The sequence below is a fragment of the Cebidichthys violaceus genome, unplaced genomic scaffold, assembly GCF_023349555.1.
Source record: "Cebidichthys violaceus isolate CVI_PGR_0920_01 unplaced genomic scaffold, fCebVio1.0.p SCAF_23, whole genome shotgun sequence".
NCBI lineage: Eukaryota > Metazoa > Chordata > Actinopteri > Perciformes > Stichaeidae > Cebidichthys > Cebidichthys violaceus.
Genome location: NW_027176406.1, coordinates 9,905,512 through 9,930,653, shown reverse-complemented (window position 1 = coordinate 9,930,653; position 25,142 = coordinate 9,905,512). Strand labels below are relative to the sequence as shown.

At 40.8% G+C, this 25,142-nt stretch overlaps 5 protein-coding genes across 11 annotated transcripts; 2 read left to right on the top strand and 3 right to left on the bottom strand.

Moving 5' to 3' along the window:
* Positions 1–48: 48 nt before the first annotated feature.
* LOC137878721 (uncharacterized) lies at positions 49–3,055 on the top strand. The gene is made up of 10 exons (XM_068719111.1): positions 49–263; positions 354–431; positions 664–696; positions 1,091–1,177; positions 1,367–1,464; positions 1,540–1,763; positions 1,848–1,931; positions 2,039–2,125; positions 2,214–2,279; positions 2,470–3,055. Exons 1-10 carry the CDS (start codon positions 201–203, stop codon positions 2,505–2,507), a joined length of 858 nt encoding a protein of 285 aa, XP_068575212.1. The 5' UTR covers positions 49–200; the 3' UTR covers positions 2,508–3,055.
* Positions 2,731–7,483, bottom strand: cunh17orf75 (chromosome unknown C17orf75 homolog). Its single transcript, XM_068719110.1, has 10 exons — positions 7,157–7,483; positions 6,744–6,818; positions 6,224–6,349; positions 5,823–5,951; positions 5,565–5,625; positions 5,363–5,482; positions 5,038–5,102; positions 4,756–4,895; positions 4,573–4,676; positions 2,731–4,300 (listed from the first exon to the last, which is right to left on the bottom strand). The coding sequence occupies exons 1-10, from the start codon at positions 7,297–7,299 to the stop codon at positions 4,085–4,087; spliced, it is 1,179 nt and encodes a 392-aa protein (XP_068575211.1). The 5' UTR covers positions 7,300–7,483; the 3' UTR covers positions 2,731–4,084.
* Positions 7,484–7,904: 421 nt separating this feature from the next.
* On the top strand, positions 7,905–15,141 carry LOC137878432 (BUB3-interacting and GLEBS motif-containing protein ZNF207-like). 6 transcript variants are annotated; one of them, XR_011103611.1, is made up of 13 exons: positions 7,905–8,015; positions 8,340–8,466; positions 8,559–8,697; positions 8,780–8,962; positions 9,335–9,410; positions 9,508–9,578; positions 9,708–9,862; positions 10,064–10,156; positions 10,993–11,214; positions 11,444–11,582; positions 12,629–13,148; positions 13,606–13,663; positions 14,053–15,141. XR_011103611.1 is itself a non-coding variant. In XM_068718732.1 (12 exons), the coding sequence occupies exons 1-11, from the start codon at positions 7,975–7,977 to the stop codon at positions 12,784–12,786; spliced, it is 1,404 nt and encodes a 467-aa protein (XP_068574833.1). In that variant the 5' UTR covers positions 7,905–7,974; the 3' UTR covers positions 12,787–12,810; positions 13,067–15,141. The 6 variants fall into 6 exon arrangements, 3 of the variants coding, with proteins under 3 accessions (XP_068574833.1, XP_068574832.1, XP_068574834.1); XR_011103609.1 differs by having other exon boundaries at positions 13,606–15,141; XR_011103610.1 differs by having other exon boundaries at positions 12,629–13,663.
* Positions 15,142–18,336: 3,195 nt separating this feature from the next.
* On the bottom strand, positions 18,337–20,540 carry LOC137878412 (zona pellucida sperm-binding protein 3-like). Its single transcript, XM_068718709.1, has 8 exons — positions 20,120–20,540; positions 19,893–20,008; positions 19,706–19,803; positions 19,462–19,639; positions 19,260–19,377; positions 19,056–19,141; positions 18,550–18,650; positions 18,337–18,460 (listed from the first exon to the last, which is right to left on the bottom strand). Exons 1-8 carry the CDS (start codon positions 20,504–20,506, stop codon positions 18,402–18,404), a joined length of 1,143 nt encoding a protein of 380 aa, XP_068574810.1. The 5' UTR covers positions 20,507–20,540; the 3' UTR covers positions 18,337–18,401.
* Positions 20,541–22,060: 1,520 nt separating this feature from the next.
* LOC137878389 (zona pellucida sperm-binding protein 3-like) lies at positions 22,061–24,918 on the bottom strand. 2 transcript variants are annotated; one of them, XM_068718680.1, is made up of 10 exons: positions 24,483–24,918; positions 24,297–24,412; positions 24,115–24,218; positions 23,861–24,035; positions 23,313–23,430; positions 23,149–23,231; positions 22,912–23,060; positions 22,609–22,761; positions 22,364–22,462; positions 22,061–22,292 (listed from the first exon to the last, which is right to left on the bottom strand). In XM_068718680.1, exons 1-10 carry the CDS (start codon positions 24,846–24,848, stop codon positions 22,084–22,086), a joined length of 1,572 nt encoding a protein of 523 aa, XP_068574781.1. In that variant the 5' UTR covers positions 24,849–24,918; the 3' UTR covers positions 22,061–22,083. The 2 variants fall into 2 exon arrangements, with proteins under 2 accessions (XP_068574781.1, XP_068574782.1); XM_068718681.1 differs by having other exon boundaries at positions 22,061–22,286.
* Positions 24,919–25,142: the final 224 nt, after the last annotated feature.

Sequence of the window (25,142 nt, the reverse complement as noted above, 5' to 3'; positions counted from 1 at the left end):
GTCATTTCAATAGCAGACGTGTGAAATAGTTATAACTGTTGGGGGTTTTTGTGAAGCATAATAGAGAAGTGAGAGGGTGATGGGTCTGTGAACGATACTGCTGTCGGTCTGCGTGAGGAGGAAGTCACGCCACACACAGGTAGATGTTCATTTCACACTGTGGCTACCAGTTGTTTCATATCTAACGACTGAGGGATAACATGTCTGTAGATGGGATTAAACTATTGTTTGAAGGCTTCCTGCAGAAAAGAAAAGATACTATGGTGAGTGACAAACTATCTTGGTATTAAATGTGGGCACATGTTTATAGAAAGTGACTTTGGTTGCCACAAATCTACTTTTTCTGTCTGTAGAAATTGAGATGGGTGACGTATTGGTTCAGGCTTCAAAATACAACCTTGTTCTTCTACACACAGAAGAATGGCAGCGCTGTAAGTAGACATTCGCTCTGGTATCATGTTCTTTAGAAAAAAATGACACTAAATTCAGCCTCTATGGAATTTCCTGTCGATGTCCTGCTTGGTAACTGATTTCTGAAGCCACAAAAAATCAATTGAAGGATGGATACAGTGCTTGTAGAGACTGATGTGGCTAGTTTTCTTTTTCCTTCTTTTAAAGATCTTACTGACATAAACAGTGATGTTGATGTTGCTCTCTTCACAGTCACACTTGAGAGGCCATTACTACATTTACACAGTAAGTCCTCCACCATCACTGCTGATATACGAGAAACCGCTTTGCAGTTGTGGAAGCTAAGTGTATTTACTCACGTACAATTTTGAGGTAATTGTTCTTGAGTAATTCCATTTCATGTTACTTCATGCTTCGACTATACTACATTATTTGACAGCTTCAGATAATTTGTTATAATCTAACAATAGATATTATTCAGAAGTCTATATTTTTATGCTAATACTTATGTACTTTAAGTCAAAACTAGAATGAAATTATGACTTTAATTTGAGTATTTCTCACTGTGGTTTTGCCACTTTTACTTAAGTACAAGATCCGAGTTCTTCCTCCACCGCTGTTGCTTTGTCTCTACTTAGTTGTCCTGAGTATGTATCTATCTGTCCTCTTCTTGGGTCAGGTGCAGTCAGTGCGAGAGATCCAGAGAGTTGAGAGCAAGCGCTTTATGTTTGAGATCATCATGACAAATGGAAAGAGGAAATTGTTGGTGAGTCATCGCTGTGGTTCAACCACAAGCTGATTAATTTACTGGCTATGAGTGTGGTAGGTCAGCTTTCAGAATGCCAACTTTGATCCAAAACCTGTCAACTGCGTGTGTGTGTGTGTGTGTGTGTGTGTGTGTGTGTGTGTGTGTGTGTGTGTGTGTGTGTGTGTGTGTGTGCGTGTGTGTGTGTAGGCAGCAGAGACCGCAGCTCTCAGAAAGGAGTGGGTAGGACTTCTATGGCAAGCCATGCATCTTTCTACCTCTGTGCTTTCAGACTCGAGAAGCACACAGTGAGTTAGAAGAGAGGTCATCTTTAACTAAAAATATTCCAGGCTCCAGGCACTGACCATTTCTCTTCCGCTCAGCCTCGAAGTGTGGGAGCAGCGAGAGCGATTGACCAACAGCACACCCATCAGCTCGCACAGTGTGATGGAGTTGCTCCCTGCTCGGCCCCTCTCTGCCCCGTCAGGCCACATCCAGCATGAGATCAGGAGCATCACGTCCCCCATCCGCCTGTCTGAGGAGCCAGACCGCGAGGAGACCCCGTACCAAAACACACCTCCAAACTGTAGCTACCAGCATCACAATGGTGAACTTTCAATTGATTTGCCTATTTTCACCTTCACAAGTAGTGTTTTTGTTGGTTCTGCTGACCAGCTACTCTTGTTTCCAGGTGACGGTCTCAACAGTTCACAATGGACCAGTGGGTTGAGCAATGAAGAAGAAGGAGACTATGACATTCTACCACTTAGAAACAGTATGATCTCAGAAATATTTTAAAAGTACTATTTGATAGAACATAACGTACAGTATGATGATGTTTGAATGTACATCCTGGTCCTATCACGTGTTATGTCTTTGTAGAGGTTCATGAGAGCAACGCTTCAACAGAGATGGACGAGGGCGTCTATGACTTTCCTCTCTCTTACAGGAGAGCTGCTGAACATCCAAGTGAGATTACATGTTTGTTTGTTTTTCTCCCCAGCGGATAGCTTTTATATTCTTGGTTATACAAAAATATTTTTTTTCATCATGTCAGACCCCACAGAGAGCATCTATGACGTACCGAGCTCTCTTTTGAGGAACTTTCCCGATCGCACTTTAGGTAAATCCTGCTCCATGTTATTGTCGCTGTGCACCTTGTCGACATTGTCTTCTCACTAGTTCTTATAAGACAGCTTAAATTTACACATAATTATTTATGTAACCAAAGCCACATGTGCAGCAGCTGCATACATTTTTTTTTTTTATCATCTTTATATCTGAAGCTTTCAGCGGTTTGTTTGTGGTTGCAGAGGAGCAGCTGGAGCACGGGGTCTACTGGAGGATATGAGGTCCAGTTTGAGGACATGAGTGACGTCTCACTCACCGTACAGTGTGACTTCAGGACCAGACACAGAGGAACGTTGCTGCCTGATATCTGTAACTTTGTGTTTAATTCTTACTGGTTTGAGCGAAACAAACTGTATTCATGCAACAGATATACTGTATATATATATATAAGTGCAAATGTTTATCGGCTTTGTATGCTTGACAGCGTGCACAACCACAACAAATAGGCTCAACTGTGGTATTTATTTCAGCTTCTTCTATACAAGACCAAGAACAACGTAGCCATTTATAGCTATACAGAAGACTGCACAGACATTGTTAACACATACACACTCTGGGCAGGTCACAGTCACACCATGGTTCACAATAGTAAAATGACTCATTTACATGTTACCTACTTGACAGTTTAAAAGGATACATCACCACCTGTATTGCTGTATTACACACTTTGGACTGGTTTGAGCTAAAACCCTTTATTGGGTTTAATGGAATATCAGAACATGTTGCAGGTACACAATGAAGGGAAAATAAAACAAAGGCATGCCAACATTTACTGTGAGCACTTTTATATATATATATATATCTTCTTTTATTCTACATATCTGTGGGTATTAATATTGTAGAACCTTTGAAACTAAAGAAAAGCTTAGTAATTGTAGTGAGTAACTGGTCACAAAGTGCCCGTTTTGTTCTCATGAAGTGTTCAGCTGGTGAATGCAATTAAGACATTATATCCAAAAATGACACTGTATCTACAACACTGTATTCACATAGAAGGATTACATCTAATATCACTTGATAGTCATATGTACATGGAGTAGCAGTACTCATTAGACACAAATCATATTGTAGTGCAGGTATTGTGTTGAAATGTAAGCACAGACGAGGCCTATGAAACAAGCAATGCATAAAAGTGATTTGTGCATTCTCAATGTGTTTCTTCTCAAAAGAAAACAAGTATAATCAACTAAAATACAAAATGATAAGTTAAACATTTGGATATCAAACAAGTAATAGATAATTCCACTCTACTGAGTAGAAGCTTTAGTTTGGATCAGTTATGGTTTGTGATCATTGTCAGTTAGCAAAACAATAGTAGTAATATTTGGTTCAAAGTATTTTGACTCAACACAACGCTAAAATTTGCAAAAGTAAAAAGATTGGGAAAGTGTCACTCTACATCTAGATCTGCACACATTGTCAATTCATTTTTACTATCATCTCCAGTAACTAACCTTCATTGTTAAGGTGAGTGATGTTACAGATCTCAATGAACTATTATTAGCCCCAAAGAAAGACACACTTGTTGAGGGAAGCTGAGTGTCACGGTTTTACAGGACATTTTCCAGATCTGACTTTTTACTTTTACTAGTTGAGAAGCAGCAGAGGTGTCGGCACAGGAAACAACATTTAAATTCTAAATCTGCCAATTTCACCACTGCTACATTTTTACCTGGCAAACCGAAGTTGAACATAGGATGTGGTGCGAGGTGTAGAATTGAACAAGCGATCTGCTTTGTGGCTGGACAAGCAGCAGACAAAGTATCCAGGCCCCACAACTTAGGCGTTGCAATGGAATCAGGCCTGGGCCTGGGACTGTTCCTTGATGAACTCCTCCAGGACGGCGATGATGCTGCAGGCTTCAGGCAGGTCGCTGTGCTCCGCTCTGGCGTTTTGCAGCAACACATCCCCGTTTCCGCAGCCCTTTAGGAAGAGGCAGCAGCGAAACAGGGCGTAGTGACTCATCTCTGCCTGACGCACGAAGCGCTTCAGGCTGTTCATGTCCTGGATGGCCTGTGGTGGTTGATGGAGGAAGGAGGAAACAAGTTTTTTTAAAATAGAGAAGCAATCTGAACGATAGACAGTGGAAGCAGCAGAGTAACAAAAAAAAGTTGTACTGTGTATCTGCCAAGAGGAACTGAGAGCTGTTGTCCAAAGTTTCCTAATCTTGTGGGCTAGTGGGATTTTATATACAGTCTATAGTCCAAAAAATAATTATACACAAAATTAAAACGTATGCAGCACTCAACCCATGTTATATTCTGTGCATGTGTATGTTTTCTGACCTTAAGTTTGAAGTTCTCCAGAATCTGTCTGAGCAGGAAAGGATTACATCGCTCTGCAGCGTTTAGAAAGGCCTGAATCCAGTCATCACAGAAACGGTTACTGACTAGAGGAGGAAACATCGTTATCAGACTCTTACGGAGATACAAATGATTTGTCCTCATCTGGTTTGTGTCATGACTTACCTGTGTTAGAGAGTGTGGGTGGGCTGGTAGAGCAGTCTAGGATCAGGTCAGACTGCGTGTCTTCTGAGATCGCCTTACACAGAGAAGCTGTTGTAGTGTCTTGTTGGGACAGACCCTGCAAACTGGCTGCTTTAATGAACCTGGTACAGAATACAACACACATTTAACAGCTAAACAGATGGTTCATTACATTTTGGCGCTACATGGAAACAAACAAGAGACTTGCTACGTTTTTAGCAGTCTTAAAAGATGTGTTAGTGTAGCTAATGTCACCAAACTCACCGGGACACATCGGCCTTTGTCCTCTCATCTGAATTATTGAGCTCCACATGTGTGTGACTCAGCGCCTGTGTACGGAACATGTAATGACTGAAATGCATTGTTCTGGAGACAAGTTAACACTTGCACACACACAGAATTTGAATGATCAAATAAATTATTTGGATAGCTGTATTTTAAAGCATATGGTCAACAAGCATTTCAATGAAATGCTCCCCCAAAAATACAGATAAGAACACTATTTTCCTTGTAAAGTTCCACACAGGAGAGAGAAACTGTTCTCTTCATTTTTATTGGACACACTCTAGACGTAAAAACACGGACTCACAGCGTGCAACAAGAAGCTGATGTTGCTCTGGACCAGCTGCACCACCCGATAAATGTGCATCACAGACTCCTCGTACCACCGGCTCAGATACGGACGCACCTCTGTCTCAAGGTTCTGCAGCTGACACACACAAATCTATATTGCATTAAAATTGTAATGGCAAAAATAAAAACATCATGACACTGTTATTACAGCCACATACCTCTGGGGTTTGCAGGCTGCTGTGCAGGCCTTGGACGTATTTATCAAGTTCTAATCTAAATGTGTGTATTGGGTCAAGGAACTTCTGCTGTTTTCTCTTTCTCTGTACAACGTTACAACAATGTGGAGGCAAAACAACAATGCAGAAAAGAACAAGGAGTATGCATGCAATTAATGCTGGAGCACCTTGCATGATGCTAATAACTAAGGTTGATTTCACGAGGACACTTTGCAATAGACAACTGTGCACAAAGGATATAAGTTCAGTCCTTTTTCAGAGCCGCCCATGAAGCAGATGACATATCCGTTTCCATCAGCATCAGGCTGTTCGGGAGACCGTTCCTGCGCCAGGAGACAGCAGTAGCAGCCCACTGCCTGCTCTGGAATACTGGGGAGAACACATAATAATAATAATAATAACAATAATAATGATAAGAAACACATTTGTGTCCACCTCTGAACCTTCATTTTCAGCTGCCACAGCTATTACTGTGTTGGACTCAAACAGATCACCCATTATAACACCATTTATAATAGATGAAGCATGTGTTGCATCAGTCCCAGAAGAAGGAACATGATCTTGAGCCTTGATTGTGTGTCCCTATTGGTTCCTGTGTAGCATTACTGATGCAAAACGTTGTGAGGGAAAATTGTTGTCACCTGAGTTCCACAGTGGCGATGTTGCCCATGCCTCCCAGCAGGGCACCTTTGCTGAGCCTCCTTGAAATGTAAGTCCGCAGCTCAGGTTCCGCCTCTGATGGAAGGCTGCTGTCGATGAGCGTCAGGCTGTGGGCAGGGCAGAAAAATCAGTGTGGATACGAGCAGTCGGTGGAGACAACGAGGAATTCGGAAGCCACTCAAGTCAATGGAGAACAGATGGAGAAAGCTGATGAGCATTAGCCACGACCAACACGACACACGACTGAGTCACATAGCTGTAACTGTCCACCCGACACTTGGAAGTGGAGACAGGTTCAAATTGGGAGAGACCTAAAGGCCATGTAACTCAGCAGCACAGCAGTGACCAATCAGAACAAAATCACAAATGAAAACAGCATTGATTCCATGTTGATTGGATGTCCAGTGGCAGCCCGTGGATACACCAATGCACAACAGTGAAAGCCAAAGAGAAACGACCACCGAAAGTAAGGAGAAGGTAGGCGGGCGGCTCCTTCGTTACCTAAAGTCATCCTGACTGGTTGTGGAGTCTGCTCGTCGCTGGTTCCATGCCACATTTTCCCCAGAAGCCTCAGATCTACGACAATCGACAGTTTACTCATCACCTGGTTAGTTTTTAGTATAAATCTGGTTTTACCTGCAGTCTCTGTCAGCAGGTTCTGGAACAAGGGACTACAAATACTCAACAGTGAGAAATAGTTTGATGTCCTGTAGGATTAGAATATTATTAGGATTATAGTCGCTACTGTGAATAATAACATGTAACCAAACCATACAAAAAATCACGTTATGAAATGATTACATAATAATAGCATTATTCCTAATATTATTATTATCCTAATATTTCCTTGCAGAAGTTGTACCAGAGCTGTCTTTTGAAAATCATAAACTGGGACGAGTGCTGTCGACCATCACCTTGTGCCTTGATAAAGATAGATGGTGTAGTAGCAGTTCAGCTGAGTTTTCGGGCTGTATCCAGCAATTTCCTCGCTGTCAAAGTCATCTCTCTCTTCCACGTCAATGGAATCCTGGAAGGACGAGGTCTGGGAGGTAAACATGATCCCGATGCTGCACGGAGCGAGCTAGCAGCTGAAATTAAGTAAATCAAAGACGTATTTGTATTTATTTTTCTAATGTAGCTGTGCTATGTTGGTAGACAGACATAAATGACGTTGGGATCTCCAGCTGATAGTAAAATAACAACTGCAGCAGTAGTACTAGAGGTATTCTCGTTTGTGTACCTTATGCGCATGCGTCATCTGTGTACGTTCTCAATTATGTCCGACTGCGATGATATAACGTTACATTTATCTGTTCCTGGGCCACGCTTTACACAAGTGTTTTGATTATGACGTTTTTGTCTTTGAATTGGGTTTGTAAATATTAGGTTAGTTGTATAACTGTACATTATGTGCTTTAACTTGTAATTGTGATTGCTAATAACTTACCAATATTGTAATGTTTGAGTTAAATGGCTGAAAAATAAATGGCAAAAATAGTTAGCGTGGGCAGATGTGAGGGGTCCGTGCTACAAATGAATTGTCCAATATATTTAATTCTAATATTAAATAAACAATAGTTTGGGGCCACCAGAGGGCGCCTTGAGGCCACAGTGTTATTTTATGACGCTGGACACCCGCCGCCATCTTTAATTCCCGTAGTCCTCTCCCCTGGTGGGTGTGTTGTTTGTATTAGCTTCAGCGGGTTAGAAGTGGACTGACAGTCCAGGAATCATGGGGAGGAAGAAGAAGAAGCAGATGAAGCCTTGGTGCTGGTATCCTTGTTCACATTATTACATTTAGAGTTATTGTTCTAACGTTATCTTGTTCTTATCAAGACCTGTGTCTGTCCTCTGTTTACTAAGCTAACTGTACATTAAGCTGAGTTTCTTATCATGACAGCCGTTTAACGTTAGCTGACTCGCCGTATGTTGCAGGATTTTTAACTTGTCGTCAGTGTTGCTTTAGTTTAATCACTAGCTCTGAAGAAAGTACTATGACATAATAGTAAATGAGGCAAAAACACCACGCTAACGTCCTCACGTCCAGCCGTAGAACAGCATGCCAATGATCGAGTTTTTCCTGAATCATAATCTCAGGTACTGTAACAGAGACTTTGATGATGAAAAAATTCTCATTCAACACCAGAAGGCCAAACATTTCAAGTGCCACATCTGTCATAAAAAACTGTACACCGGCCCTGGACTCGCGATCCACTGTATGCAGGTGAGGAAACAACACTTTAAAGACCTTTTTTAAAGACCTTTTCATGAAATCAAACGGAGACCTTTTGCCCGACTGTGTCACTGTTATCACAGGTACACAAAGAGACTATTGATGGAGTTCCTAATGCAATACCTGGAAGAATAGACATTGAGCTTGAGATATATGGCATGGAGGGTATTCCCGAAAAAGACATGGAAGAGAGAAGAAGAGCGCTAGAACAAAAGAACCAAGGTATTGGCAACCAAAATACCGCAATGAAACTGTCTTGTATGCTCTATTCTAGAGACTTATTATGCTCTTCCTTTATTTTCAGAGACTCAAAAGAAGAAACAGAACCAGGATGACTCTGATGAGATCGATGAGGATGATGAGCCCGGTCCCTCCTTCCAGCAGCCTGCTGCAGTCCAACCCCAGGCCGGTTACATACCCCCCATGACCCAGCCGGGCATTCCTCCTGGCTCTGGTGCTCCAGGGATACCACCGGGCAGCTACTCAGGTGAGAAACAGGGACCTTAAATAAGACCGTACGGGTATTATTTATAAAGTTCAGTATTTACACTTAAACACACATGGTTTACCTGGTGCTGTATCCTCTTTCAAAGACTCTGATGGTCATAGTTTGATCAAGGTGTAAAAAAAGAAGTTGTTAATGTCATTTCCTTTTCCTTTTTGATAATAAATCCATGCTCACTTACTGTTCTTTTTCTAAAATATTATTAAAATAGAATGTACTCTTTAAACTGGTATTGCTTTTGTTATGTTAAAACAGGAATCTTGAGGTCAACAGAAGCATAATGCTTAATATTAATTACATAAACTGTTTTGTGATGCGATAACACACCTGAGCTTCAATTCATCTTTACGTCAGGAATTCCCCCAATGATGCCAGGTGTGCCACCAATGATGCCAGGAATGCCTCCCTTAATGCCAGGAATGCCTCCAGGGTAAATGCTTGGGGTTATTAATAAATAATAGTCTTGTCTTATTAATCTTATTATATCTTTGTGTTGTAAACATATGTATCTTCCCTCGTGTGTTTAGGATGATACCAATGGGCGGGTTGATGCCTCCAGGTCCCGGGATGCCACCAATGATGCCAGGTGTGCCACCAGGTAATGATCACTATTGATGTGAATTATTAATTTAAAATGACAATTGATCGTAAACATATTGCAACACTGTTGTATTGAGGCCGTACTTGTTCCCTTTTGTGTGATGAATTTGTTGTGCTGGTGTCACAGGCATGCCTCCACCTGTGGGCCTCCGTCCAGTTCTCCCACACATGGCTCATGTTCCCTCTGCTGCAAATGTGCTGACTAGACCTGCTGTTCCTGCTGCCACCGCCCCCTCAGCCCAGCCCGATGTCACAAAGCCTCTGTTCCCCATTGCTGGACAGGTACACATCTTTATGACACCATGTACCACGTTTCATCTCTGCTGGGGCAGAACATCACCTTCTCCTATTGAACAAGGGATGTTAAAGTAGCTCTCTGTGCTCACCCAGTCTGAACTAAAGGAGACTTTACCCAGCCATTCCTTTAACTGAAGAATTACTTTTATCTTTCTTATTCTTTACTCTTTTTTTTCTGTGCTGCAGATGGGCAGTCGCGTTGCAAGTACAAGTGCAGACTCATCGAGTGCAGACTCTCAGTCTGCCTCCCCTAAAGCTCTGTTCCCTATCCCGTCACAAGTACGCAGCTGTCGGCCTGCTCTACTCTGACAACGTGCAGCTTCACAATGAGCATGCACACCATTGTGTATAGTTTGCCTGCTGTGGTGTACTTGGGCGGTTAATTCTATTTTATTTGCCAAAGCTGTTTGAGTCAGAAATGATGAAACAGAACCATTTGTGGGGGTTGAAAATAGCAACATGCCTTTTGTTGTTTTTTGCTTTTGCTACAAATCTGCATTTTTAGAATACTACTGTAACATTTTACCTTTAATTGTAAAGTTTTAGATTTGTAAAGTGGACTTCTTATTTCCCAACTGCTGTAGAGCAACAAAGCTTTTTTGGATTTGTTTTCTTGCAGACTTGAAGAAACAGGTTTACCTTTTAGTCATACTTCGTAGGGTTTCTCTCCCGAGTAACTCCAATGGTGTAAACGTGTCATAGAGACACCTGACACCCTGTTTAACATGTCATTATGAAGTGGTATTTCCACTTCATTGGCACATTAAAGCCTAATATTCTGTGGCTAGGTTGTAATTTCCACTCAATACATTTACGGTTTTAGTTTGATGTTGACATGTTCTTCTGAAAACCAAACATACTTAAAAAGTAAGAAAGTATGTGTTTCTGATTTGGGTGAACTTACCCTGTAAAGAAAGAGAAAAGAGGAGATACAAGCATTAAAGGGGAGAGGAATCCAGAGACAGTCCAGTCCATCTCAAGCCTGTAAACAATAGCTTTAAATGACTACATATAAACTAAATGAGAGTAGCCTCAAAGTATGACTAAAAGTGTATTTCAATGTGAATGCCTTTCAGCAGAGTCTCTCTGATGCTTTGTCTTCTCTCTCCACTCAGAGCCAGCAGTCAGGGCCCCCCCACCCTCCTCCCTGTACCTCCTCTGACCCCTCAAAGCCCACATTCCCGGCCTACACTCAGGCCTCCGTAGCTGTGGCCAGCCCCAATGCTGGCAGCAGTACGCTTTCAAAACCTCCCTCTACTGTGACCAGTAAGCCCGCTACCCTCACCACCTCCAGTGCAACCAGTAAGTTGATCCACCCTGATGAGGATCTGTCACTGGTAAGTAGTCCCTCTGCTACCGCCTCTCTTTATAGTTCATTTTTTAACAGTAAGTAGCTTTTAACACTGTTAATCATAGCTAAAGTCTTACTTTCTGTTAACACCAAAGTCAATAAATGGCTTTTCTTGAGTGAAATATGATTTATTAATGTTCTTGTTTATTATTTTGTTGAGCTACAGAGTTTCAGTGTCAAATGATTCCTCTTTGTTTGATTTCTGTGTCTTTTAGGAAGAGTTGCGGTCTCAGTTGCCGAGGTACCAGCGCGGCGCTCCCCGCCAAGGCCAGACCAGCGCTGCTGCCCCGTCCGTCGGCCCTGTCGGGGGCATGATGGCACCTCAGCAGTCCGGCATGAGGCACCCCATACCTGGTATCCACCGCCTGCCTCTAGTTCAGAAAAACTTTACCACATGATGGGAATCTCTCTTAAGTGTCATTATTATATATATATATATATATATATATATATATATATATATATATATCGTTATCTAAAACCTTTTTTCTTCTTCATTAGTGCTATATCTTACCTTACAACACTGAATATGTCTGAATGTGGCATGTTTCTAGGGATGTCGTTCTTTTCAGTCCACCACTTAAATCCAGACTGAAATGTCTCAACAACCATTGGATGGTTCGTCATGAGATTTTGTACAGACATTGATGGTCCCCAGAGGATAAACCCTAATTACTTTGGTGATCCCCAGACCTTTCCTATAGCGCCACCATCAGGTTAAAGTTTCAAATTGGCCAATACTTTTGGTTCATGACCTAAAAGGTGCAATACTGATATTCCCATCAGCCACAGCTGGACTTAGTTTAGGGCTAATTGGCAAACATTAGCATGCTAGCTTGCTAAACTAAGATAGGGAACATGGTTAACAGTATACCTGCTTAGCATCACCGTCATTGTGAGCATGTTGGCATCCTGCTGTTAACATTTAGCTTGAAGCACCACTGTACCTAATGCTGCATTCATGTCATATCGTAGTTACGGACTTCAGAATTTTAATTATGTCTTCAAGTCAACATCCAACTTTTAATTATGACCGGTAAACAAATATGGAAGGGCCTGAAAATCAAGCAAATGTGGACACCTCGCATACACTAAAGTCTGTTGTTCAATGTAATTAAAGCTGCATTTTATGAATATGGTGTTAGATTTTCAATGACCTGTACTTTAATCCTCACACAAGCAACTCTAATCCTACGACTTGATAACAAACACTCGCCAGTCGTTAACATGGGACTCTTTCCTATCTCTGCCGTCCATCCCATATGACATAAATGCGAAATAAATATCCTCATGGAGCCGCTATCATGGCTGTATAAAGTAAAGTCCACATGATTTTTGCTACTGATTTTTATTTTTATTTTTTTAAATAAAAAGCCGACAACAAACCTGTGTTTTTGCAGGCCAGTATGGTGGTCCACCCCAGGGGATTCCAGGCTACATGCCCGGAGGGATGCCTCCATACGGACAGGCCCCTCCCGTGGCTCCCCCAGGGTACCAGGGAGCCCCTCCACCCATGGGTATGAGACCCCCTGTCATGTCTCCTGGAGCCCGCCACTGAAGCCTGCCATCCTCTCTTCAATAGGTTTGGACACTCAACCCTTTTCTAATGTCCTCAGCTGCTACTAGACAAGCCAGTATTGGTATTATAGTACCCCGACGTACTGTTTATTCTACTACTGAGCTCTGAGGAAGAGACACTGAATAAACAGCAAACAAAAGAGCTATAAAAGCATCACAGAGCGTTGGGAAATATTTACACTGTACCTAACCAAGACTATGACCTGTTGTTTCAAACCATCTCTGTTCTGTGGCTTCTTTCCTTCTCATGTTTCATTCAGGTGTATAGAAGTATAGTAGATATGGTTCGTAGTGTTGTGAAGGCGCTGGAGTTACATGGGCAGTTCCCACCCTTTTATCAAGGCAAGTTTAATGTAAATCCGTTTCTGTTCTAAGCTAAACAGTGAGGCCTTCACAGCACGCAGTGCTGTTGGACTTTGTGTCCCCAACTTTGTTTGGTGAGGGCTTCAAATATCTGTTTATGCATTCATTCTGTTTCATGTTCATAGTTTCTATAACCTTAAATAGTTGAAGTACGAAATGAAGTGGTATATGTATTGCTGTAAAACTGTACTGTAATAAAATGTGGCAAAAATGTAAGACTCTTCTTTGCGGGACGCAGCAGGTTTGTACTCAGAAATGTGCTTCTATGCTTTTTTGAGTTGAAATGACAAATGTTGGTAACTGTTTTATTCAGGCTCTAAGCAGTGCATTGTTTATTATTGATGCTCTGTACATGGCGTGTAAGTTGTACAGCTGCATAACTTCCGGGTCGCTGGTGGCTGTAGTGCTAAAACCCCGATTTCTCTTCTCCCTGTAGCGATGCCATGGGGGACTGGCTGAGGCCCTGTCTCAGTGTAGCCCTGTTTCAGCCCGAGGCAAGTCTCACCATTTTCTGTCTTCTCATTCATTACCAGGGGCCCTCACAGCTTACACGCTGTTGGATCGCAATGTCCCCAAACTTGCAGCAAGTTTGGTGAAGGCCCTTGCTTGTGTTGTTGTTTGCGTTTAGGCACCATTTTCTTCAGGCATGTTGGCTCATGTTAACTTAGCTTTTGGTTTTACCTAGTCCCACAGTCTACAGCAGTTTACTGCCTGAAATATGTAAGGGGCGGTCAAAAGTCAAATCATTTGTTACAGACGCCATTAACAGCCAGACACATACATACATATACATACAATGTTTGTTGGGAGGCTTGTGATGAACACATGGCTTTTCATATGCTTGTAAAATGGCTTTACTACTTAATCCTGTTTGTTTCATCAGCTGTCCTCACTTGATCATTTGCATTTAACTACTTGCATGAAGGAGAATCCCAACCAGTAACAGGTTAGTTAAAGCTGTAAGTACCACTGCTGTGATTTTAATTTCTTTCAACCTGTGTTTTGTGTTGCCACATAAAGATGTTAATGTCTGTCACCTTTTTTGAATAAACATGAAACGAGCTCTTAACAATTCTTCAGCATTTTACATTAATGGCAGCCAATTGGTTGTGTGATTGTTAGGAATAACTCGGGGCATAAATGTCCAGATGGTTAATATTAATAAGTGTGCAACACATTTCTATCTGCTTAATGTTATTGCTTCTCAGAATTGATTTTGATGGGAATAACCTCCATTTAAACTGATGATTTAATTATGAATACAGGCAGAGTCTTCTCTGGTAAGTATGAGTGCGTCACGTCTGTCATTTATGCCAATGCTAAAATGCTAACGTCCAGGTGCTGCCTCATTATCATAAACTATGTTGGTGGTTCTTTCTGGTCTGGGGCGGTGCCTTAGTCTGTATTTTGCTGTCGTATAGTAGATTTTAAGTTTTGCACATTTTTTTCCACACAGGTTTATTTTGCTGGCATTTTATACTTTATATTTGTGAGGTTTTAAAGGTTCTCAATAAAATATTCAGAGCAGAGGAAATGGAAGCTTCATATTTGTCTATTTGTCTTTTTTAAATGAAGGTTTTAAGCAGAGGAATGGAATAAGTTGTAGGACACTGTAATGATATACGAGTAGTGGAAACAAAGGGTCAAGTAATGCTATTCCGATGTATGTGTGTAATATAATTCATATCACTCCAGTCAAAAATGTCTGGACAAGACACGTTCACCAATTTTTTGATGAAGAATACAGTTAAATGAAAATACACATGTTCTGCTGCTTGTAGTTATTTATACCTTGTCTGAAAATATGATGGTAGCCAGTTTAGAAGCTTCAGTATTTATTTTTTCGGCTTTTAAGTTATGTGAAAAACTGAATCTTAATCGTGAATATTTGTTTTAGGATCAGTCCTTCTACTCGAATTTATTTGTGATTTCTGCGCCAACGTCTGAAACTTTTTTTTCTTTCAATAAACCAGTTCATAAACCCTTAATGTCTTTGTAATGCTTTCCACCATATGTTCATCCTTTTATGTATTTGGAAACACTAACCAGTTATTTGTTGATACAATCAGAATATTGTCAAGAGGCCGTCAATACAAATGGTATGATTTTATGGAGGGTTAGTGCAATGATCATAAGTCATTTAAGGCTAATTTTTTGAAGAAGAGCTACACAGACTTCATGTACATAAAAACACTGAGGAGGAAACCCCATCTTTACTCTGCCTCCTTCAGTTTAGCTGGTCAGAAATGTATAATTTGTTCTGAATGCATTTATTTCCAGTCTAACTTGAACTAATGGAGGCTTACAAAATGTTAAATTCTGTAGTTGCCTGTGAAATCTAATGACAACTTATATATGGATAACTTTAAACATTTAAATATTAAATGCTGTTAAGGTACAGTGTGTAGCATTTCAGGGGATATATTAGCACAAGTAGAATATAGTATAATACATTTATGACCTGAAACTAATAATCGCGTTAACTTTAGCCTACAATTAATCCTTTGTATTTATATAGAGCCGGTCCTCTACACGGAGTCCGCAATGTTGCACCGCCATGTTTCTACAGTAGCCCATAACAGACAAACCCATCACTGGCCATAGTGAGAGCCTTTTGTTTAAGTTACCTGAAGGCCACCGTAGTTCTCCATCACACTTGAGAAACTGCAGTAACGTGAGTCGCAGAGTGCAAAACCGTGTTACTGCCCGACTTCAGTTGCTCTTATAGTAGTGTTATTATGGTAAGATGGCCTCCAAGCAAGACAAACCACTTATTACGGTTTTGGAAAGAGGGTGAGCTAGTGAAGGGGTATTTAGTTGGTTTCAATCTGCAACCACGCCACTTGATGCCACCAAATCCTACAAATCCTACCCCAACTGTACCTTTTAATAATCAAATCTATTAATGTACTATTAATTATAGTATCAATATTGCAAATTTGTTTTGTGCCTTTCTACACACCTGGCTTGGTTAATTTGGTCAGAGCAAAAAATAGCATATTAGAATAAAATACAAAAATAAATAGAATATTTAACTAAAACACTATGATTAGCATTGCATCAATGTCCCATTTGCCAAACTATTTACACCTTTTTAATCAAACAAAAAACGGGCTCTTAACATGGGTGTTTCTTTTCTTTATATTATGACAGACTGCAAGCATACAGTTGTGGTCAAAAGTTTACATACACTTGTAAAGAACATAATGTCATGGCTCTCTTGAGTTTCCAGTTATTTCTACAACTCTGATTTTTCTCTGATAGAGTGACTGGAACAGATACTTCTTTGTCACAAAAAACATTCATGAAGTTTGGTTCTTTCATGACTTTATTATGGGTTAACAGAAAAAGTGACAAAATCTGCTGGGTCAAAAATATACATACAGCAACATGAATTAGCAATTTTGGTGACTTAGAAAGTTGTGTCAATGAAATGAGCTTCATAGTATGGCCTCTTAACTTCTTGTGAGTGATTATGAGTGACTACAGCAGGTGACTTCTCTGAGGCCATTTAAATAGGGCTCATTGGATACAAAGGGCCACAAACGCTACAATGGGAAAGTCAAAGGAGCTCAGCATGGATCTGAAAAAGCGAATCATTGACTTGAACAAGTCAGGAAAGTCACTTGGAGCCATTTCAAAGCAGCTGCAGGTCCAAAGAGCAACAGTGCAAACACTTGTTTGTAAGTATAAAGTGCATGGCACTGTTTTGTCACTGCCACGATCAGGAAGAAAACGCAAGCTATCACCTGCTGCTGAGAGAAAATTGGTCAGGAGGGTGAAGAGTCAACCGAGAACCACCAAAAAGCAGATCTGCCAAGAATTAGAAGCTGCTGGAACACAGGTGTCAGTGTCCACAGTCAAGCGTGTTTTGCATCTCCATGGACTGAGAGGCTGCTGTGCAAGAAGGAAGCCCTTGCTCCAAAAGCGACACCTTAAGGCTCGACTGAAGTTTGCTGCTGATCACGTGGACAAAGATAAGACCTTCTGGAGGAAAGTTCTGTGGTCAGACGAAACAAAAATCGAGCCGTTTGGCCACAATGCCCAGCAATATGTTTGGAGGAGAAAAGGTGAGGCCTTTAACCCCAAGAACACCATGCCTACTGTCAAGCACCGTGGTGGTAGTATTATGCTGTGGGGCTGTTTTGCTGCCAATGGAACTGGTGCTTTAGAGAGAGTAAATGGGATAATGGAGGATTACCTTCAAATTCTTCAAAATAACCTAAAATCATCAGCCCAAAGGTTGGGTCTTGGGCGCAGTTGGGTGTTCCAACAGGACAATGACCCCAAACACACATCAAAAGTGGTAATGGAATGGCTAAATCAGGCTAGAATTAGGGTTTTAGAATGGCCTTCCCAAAGTCCTGACTTAAATCCCATTGTGGACAATGCTGAAGAAACAAGTCCATGTCAGAAAGCCATCAAATTTAACTGAACTGCACCAATTCTGTCAAGAGGAGTGGTCAAAGATTCAACGAGAAGCTTGCCAGAAGCTTGTGGATGGCTAACAAAAGCGCCTAATTGAAGTGAAAATGGCCAAGGGACATGTAACCAAATATTAGCACTGCTGTATGTATATTTTTGACCCAGCAGATTTGATCACTTTTTCTGTTAACCCATAATAAAGTCATGAAAGAACCAAACTTCATGAATGTTTTTTGTGACAAAGAAGTATCTGTTCCAATCACTCTATCAGAGAAAAATCAGAGTTGTAGAAATAACTAGAAACTCAAGAGAGCCATGACATTATGTTCTTTAGTGTATGTAAACTTTTGACCACAACTGTATGTTGTTTTGGAAAGACCATCAACATTTGTTATAGTTTAAAGGATCTTGCTTCAAACCAATCCTCATGATCCTGAAACTTTGCCACACGCGGGATCCACAGGGTGCATTTGAGTCTTTTAGTTGGATGCATACTGCACACAAGTTTCTGTATTTGATATTTTAGAACAAAAGATTTACATCACATTAGCTTGTGCTTAACCACATATTTACTTTGTTGTAAGGGACCCAGAAGGGCAAAAATGTTAACCCACAGGTTTTAGGACTCTCTTGGAACACCCCCCCCCCCCCCCCCAAAAAACAAAAAAAAACCCAAAAAACCTGCTAGTACACAGTCAAATACGATAATATTGAAAACACAACTTAAGATAGTTTGATTTTATTGTCACAACGCCAAGAAAATGAATCATTGACATATTGATTATCATCTGGATTTTTGTTCTTTGCCTACTTTCTGTTGAAAACCATCATAGGGCCAAGTGTTAGAGTTCCACTGGCCATGATTCCTGAAACGCAAAAACATTTTGTTGGGACTTTTGCACAGAAATACCACAGGTTTGAACTAGTTATGAAAATCTTAGGATCTACAGCATACCTTCAGGGATCTGAGGTCTCACATTTGAGTCATCTGGAGTACTTTTGGAACAGATACTGTCACAACAGCGACACACATCACTGCCATCCTCATTTATCCATCTGATGAAAAAAGATAGTAACATTTTAAAGGTTTTATGAATAAATCTGTGTGTTAATATATTTGCAATAGACAATATATTTGCGGTTCGTAGAATGAGAGGAGACACCCTAAAGCCTCAATTTTAACAACTTTTCACAAGGCAGCATAGAAAACAGATGGCTTTAAACATAACATTACAGACATCTTAACAGTTCAGTCTTGGTTTAAACTAAATAAAAACATAACAAAACACTGGATTATAAACTATTGCAGCACTTTTCTTCCAAGACTTAAAATGTTGCACACATTTAAAAGAAATAGATGTCAATGAGCCACCAACAGCAGAGTTGAGTAAAAACTATCCAAACCTGTACAAGGCTTTGTATAGTAAATTAAGGAGCTACAATACACAAAAGAAAAATCACCTTGAATGTAGATAATTGCAGGCCTTGTTGATGGGGCTGCTGGGCCACATTACAGAGGTCGCTTTCAGCTGGCAAGTGATAAATATCTTAAAAAAAAAAAAAAAAAAAAAAAAAAAAAGGTATAGAGATCACAGAAATGTCACCATAACCTCGGAGCGTTTCCAAACACGCGTTTAAATCATCTGAGTTATGAAAGTGGCTTACTGAGTTCCTTGAATCCTGGTGAAACAGGAAAGCATCAAGCTGCAGTTGAAGCGAAGAAGCACTCGTTCTGGGATTGAATAGTGCGTTTGATCCTTCCTCTTTTGCATCAATGAGGCACCTGACAGAAATACATTTTTTCATCCAAGTCAAACGCCAGTTTTCTTTTTGTTTCATACTGCAAAGCTTACCGAGCTACTCTTACCCATGGTTTTCAATGACGTTGTATCTGGGAATGGACGTTGTGTCAGGTGATAGAGTGACGACACAGCTGTCGATGAAGAGCCGTCTTTGTTCTGAGACAGGACCAGTATAAGATGCCTCGAAGTGTAGGCGTTCTCCAATGTAGAAGGGTCGGGAGAACGTCTCACTCGTCCAGTCATCTAAATGTAGACAGACATCACTGCATGCACTCTTATTAACAAAAACAAAAAGTTGTTCACACGTACCAGTCATCAGCTTGAGAGAGAAAGCAGCGATTGAAACCTTTGTAGGAGTGGAGGGGGGAAGGTGCAGCTGCTGATCAATACTACTCACAAGGTGTGTCCTGTCACAGAAGTTAAAAAGTCAGCCACCATGAAGAAAAAAAAAAAAAAAAAACAGCTTCTTTGTACAAAACAATGACAAATATCTCACCTTTTATAGTGACATGAAACAGGAACTACAGCATGCATCGTCCTTGTAATGCCATGGTAACTGGCAGCTGGTGATATTATCAGGTTGTTGGAGTAGATCACAGAGTCATCAGATATCTAGAGAGAAATATAAAGACATTTAAAATCAGGGAACATTCTGGAAAAAGTCAAAACTTCTGCTCAGCCACAGATATATCCATCATCATCATGTATCAATCAACAACTTACAGTTAATTTGGAGCCACAGTCTTGCAGTCCAGTTTCAATAACATATTCAGAGTCACTGGCAGCAACAGCTCGGCACTGACTTCTCTGTGCATGCTCTGGTTCTCCTAAATAAAGCTCCTCTAGAGACAACAGGCGTCCATTGTTATACAGGTCAGCTTTTACCACAACGATCATGGACGCATCTGTGCATTGTACACGGACAGTGGCTCCATCATTGAATTGTGGCCTGCTGATGTCTTCTGCATCAATTCTGAAATTGGCAGATTTATATTCCCTTCCCTCGTCATCTATCATAGGTCCATCTTTCAAGGTTCGAATGGCATCTGCAACACCAAAAGCAAAAGACACCAGCAGGGCCAGATAGGCTGAGCGAACTGCGATCATCATTGTGCTCTTTTCTCAGAACAACGCTGCAAAGCCTCCTGCTCAACACAATCACTAAGACAAGCAGAAGATTCAAACACTCAATCTTAAATACTTCCCAGTTCAGACCAATCAAATCACATGGAGACGACAGCTGGATGCAATTATTCATCAACTGATGGGGGAGAATTAAAGCTGCAGTCACACTGAGATGCAAGCCTGTGATTGGCCCACACTTAGCCAGTGGTGCGCCCACATATTGTTAATAGGGGTGTCCAGATGGGGCCACTGAATAACTGGGGTGGCACACCAAAACCAAAAGCTGTTAACTGACTTTCAGCAATTCTATTCTGCTGTTGTAGTAGGATATATAGGCTAGTAGAGATCTATGTCAACACAAGATTTAAGGAATCACATACTGACTTACTTTGGCTTCATATTTCACAGTTAATGTTACGAATGATCTGATGTATACAGACTAATACCGGTACAGTTACCATTTTGAGTTCCACAACAATCCAGTTTTAATGTGTTGCGATTCATTATTCAAATTGTCCTTTTCCTTAAAAAGTCAAATATATAGCTTCAATTTGGAGTACATTGATTGTAAGGAACAAAACATTTACAAGGAACAAGCCTACTCAAGTTTAAAAACACCTCACAAAGGCCTACCTTATGAATAACTAACTCACGGGTCAACGACCCCCCCTTGGCAATGCCACTGCACCACTCATGTAATATGTTGCCCAATTTTATCTTACTGTAAACACTCATATCTGAGACGTGTTTTTATTTTTTAAAACTGGCAAAAAACAATTCTGTATTTCCCCATGCATTAAATCATTCTGGAGGCTGTAATCATACCTACCTCATAATTCAGATTTTGATATAGCTGGTATTTGACATGTCCCCTAAAACAGGAGTAAAATGGTTTGGACTAAACCACGGCTCAAGACTTCCCTAGCTTTGGTCCAGAATAGTCTCACTAATGTACATTTATGCATAGTAAAGTTTCCACCGCCATTCTGCACTTCTGAAACATCTTGTGGCGACATTGTACATCCCCAGTATAAAGCCTGCAAAATTACAGGATTGAATTAATGACGGAATGCTCGCTACATTCTTGTTCTTCTGCGGACGCTTCCGTAAGATGAAATGAGTGTCAAACTAATTCCTAATAGTTTTTAGGTATACTCAAAGTGGACAGCATGCAAACTAAATACGGTCTTTTTGGTGTGGAAACTGGGAAAAGTTGGAGACCAGAGAGCTTACATTAGACCTTTAAGTTTGGACTGCAATATAAACATTGAAGTTCGTTTAGCTGCTTTGTCTCAAATTCATACATGTATATCGTTTTAGTATACAACACATTTTGTACCAGGAGGAAACATGAGGTGGCAAAAACCACATTTAAACATTCAGAAAGCAGGTGTATTCAGCTAGTTGCAAATCTGGAGCCTCTCACTTGATGCCACTAAAGCTTACACTCTGGTGCTTTAATGTTAATTTGTTTTGTGCATTGCAGGAAAACTATGCATTTACTGCACAACAATTTTTTAAAAAAGTACACAATTTAAAAACAGTATACCTTACATGGTTTATTATATTTCAGGGTCATTTGCATCTGAAAGAGCATTTCCTGTTGCATTTGACATTTTGGTCACATCCACAGTAAACTGAACAGTTGGGCTGACATCGCCGAGGTCTGCTGTGTCGTTTTTGTCCAGCGCTGCTCCCGTTGATTTCAAGTCGACGTCAGGGGATGTCTTTTCTAGAAGAGCAGAGTCTTCTACAGCATTTTCATCTGTAACTAGAGTGGGTTTTAATTGCCATGCCACAGTGACATTTAACAAAAATATGTTGAATCTTTCCATATTTTACCTTCTAGATCCGATTCACTTTTGACATCTTTGTTAGAATCAAAAGTCTGAATCATCGCCTCGTCTGCGGACTGCAAATCAAGAAGCAGTCCCTTCTGATCTAGGATAGAAATATAATTTCTCATTAAGATCTTTCTTTGCAGAGCATAAAATGCTTAGACATCATAAGGGCTAAAAGAAACAAAAATATAAAAATTCTTCATAGTTAGTAAAGGTAAATCCTTTGATTTGGAATTCAACTCTTACCAACTTTGTTGTTTATTCCACTTCTCCACTGGCTGCCATACAGTGAAGATCTGCCGATTTTATTAACAGCAGGAAGCTCCTCAGATATTGGCTCACTTCTCTGCTTGGCTGGCAAGACCATCATCGGACCCACTCTCGCCTCCTGTCCCCACACTAATCAGAACAATTACAAGTCCAAAACCATGTTTGAAGCCCAACGTTGCAAATATTTAGACTACTGAAATGCATCATAACAACTTCTGCAGCCAAGACCAGCCAATATTGCAAGATATCCATTATACAAGTTTCTGTAAGAATCCCAACCTGTATCGGTCCTTGGTCTGCTCCTCTTGAACTGTTCAGGCCCTTTTTGATTTACAGACCCACCAGGAACAAACTTGCTAGGGCTGCTGGGCTTATCGTGACTTTGACAATACCCACATAAGTAGTCGTTACCATCAGCTGACCTCCATCTGAAAAGCAATTTAAATATTCAGACACACACTTCCTCATTTACTCCGTTTGTGCAATGTGACACATTTCGGACTGGATCTCACTTGCCTTCCATTTACAAAAGTGCACGCCTTATTTGGTGCCTCTGCATCATTTTCTGGTACAGCATTCAGGCGACATGTGATGTAGAGCTTTCAGAGGGAAAAAGTAAGACTGGGAAAACAAATCTACATTTGTATTAATGACTTCAGCCAATTAAAGTAGAGCCTTACCTGTCCTTGGTCCTCATTATGAAACCTAAAGGCATCAATGGTCAACTGGAGCTTGTCATCCTGTGTCCTGGATAAGAAGTGGGACCTAGAACCTGGAAGCTCGGAGTCAACCAAACACCTATGAGAGGAGGGGGGGGGGGGGTTTAGAGTTGTGCTAGTAGTGGCTAATCTTCCCTTCAATGAAAGTGTGGTTGAGCCAAGACCAGAATCTGACTTTCTGAAGCAATGCCATTTTTAGAAGTCTAAAAAATAAATGGGAGAAAAAAAACAAAAACAAAAAAAAAAACTCCAGCCTAAGTTCATCTGATAAATGCATTTCTTTCCAACTCCACACACCCAGATTTCTCATTTTCTAATTTGTAGTCTTCAGACCCAACATGACATCACTTGAGGTAGTTTAGCAGACTTCACACCGAGTCCTCTGGAGCCACAATAGGCTTAACACAATGCAGCAATCCTTCAGAACTGTAAGCAAACCAATATGTAATCTCATGTTTTCTAGGTTCCCCTTTGATTCACCATTAGGTTTAAGCCTTCCAAGTGCTTACCCATTTTCAACAAAGACATATCTGGGAACAGAGTCCACATCGGGGGTAAGTGTAGCCACACAGCTGCTCACAAACACTCGGAGCTCCATGTGATGGCCAACTCTGACTGAGGCTTCCATGTCGATGGGCTCACCGATGTAAAACACATTAGAGCTTCTTTGATAACGCCAGTCATCTGCACAAAAATGAAAAAAATATATAAATACTGATCGCAAATAAGTCAAAACACAACTTGAGAAATGAAGGAAACCTACTGGTCATAATTCTCAAGTCAAACTTCAAAGTTGTCTCTGCAGCTTGGTTAGACATGAAGGGGATCCATGTGGGCATGAGTGAAGAACTGGACAAACTGTACTTCCTAAAACACAAAACACATTTGTATAATAGTGAGACCGTGTCTAGAGACTTTTAAAAATATCATCTTTAAAAGACAGACCTTTTATAATGACACTCAAGTGGAATCACAGCCTCATCCATTCGAACCACCCCATATGGAGAGGCCACAGGAGTGTATATGAGCAGGTTTGTGTAGACCAGAGCATCTTCAGTCATCTGTGGAGAGTACATGCATTTAAAACTAGTATAGCGTATAATAAATTAATTAAAATAAATCCATCAGTACCCAATGTTTGGTGCCACAGTCCACGAGTCCAACAAGGATTTTGTACTCATCTCCTGAAGACGTAGCTCGACAGTAATCATTGTGCTCCACTCCAAGGCGTATTTCATCGCTATTAACAGGAGCTCCAACTCCAAACAGGTCAGCTTTGATAATAATCTCCAACGAGTCTGGATGGCAGGTCACTCGGACAGTATTCACCGGCTCTGGTTCCTCAGCTGGAGTCTTTTGTTGCGGAGTGTGTTGGGAGCTCCCTGTGGTCTGAGGTCTTTGAAATAAACCATGTTGTGAGTCTTTGGAAGGAAAAGCAAAAGATGACCTTAAACAGATTCCAACCAGGAGGTTAACCCAAAAACACAAGGTCTTCATAGCACCAAAAGAAAACAGGCAAACTGGTTCAGAATGCAAACTGTCCTCCTATCTGACCCACTAGGCAGCACACCAGTCTGAGCAGTGAAGCGTTTTTAACTTCATATTCAGACAATCAGCCTCTTCAGAACAGCACTGCACACCTGAGTCTAATCATCCACTAATCAGCCTGTAATTGGTTTCACACCCTCTGAGACTCAAGACCAAAGTCTGATGAGGTTGAGGTGGATTCAACCATATTTAAATATGTTAAAACAGTTCCCAAATATTCGCTTTTTTGAGTGTTTCTTTGGA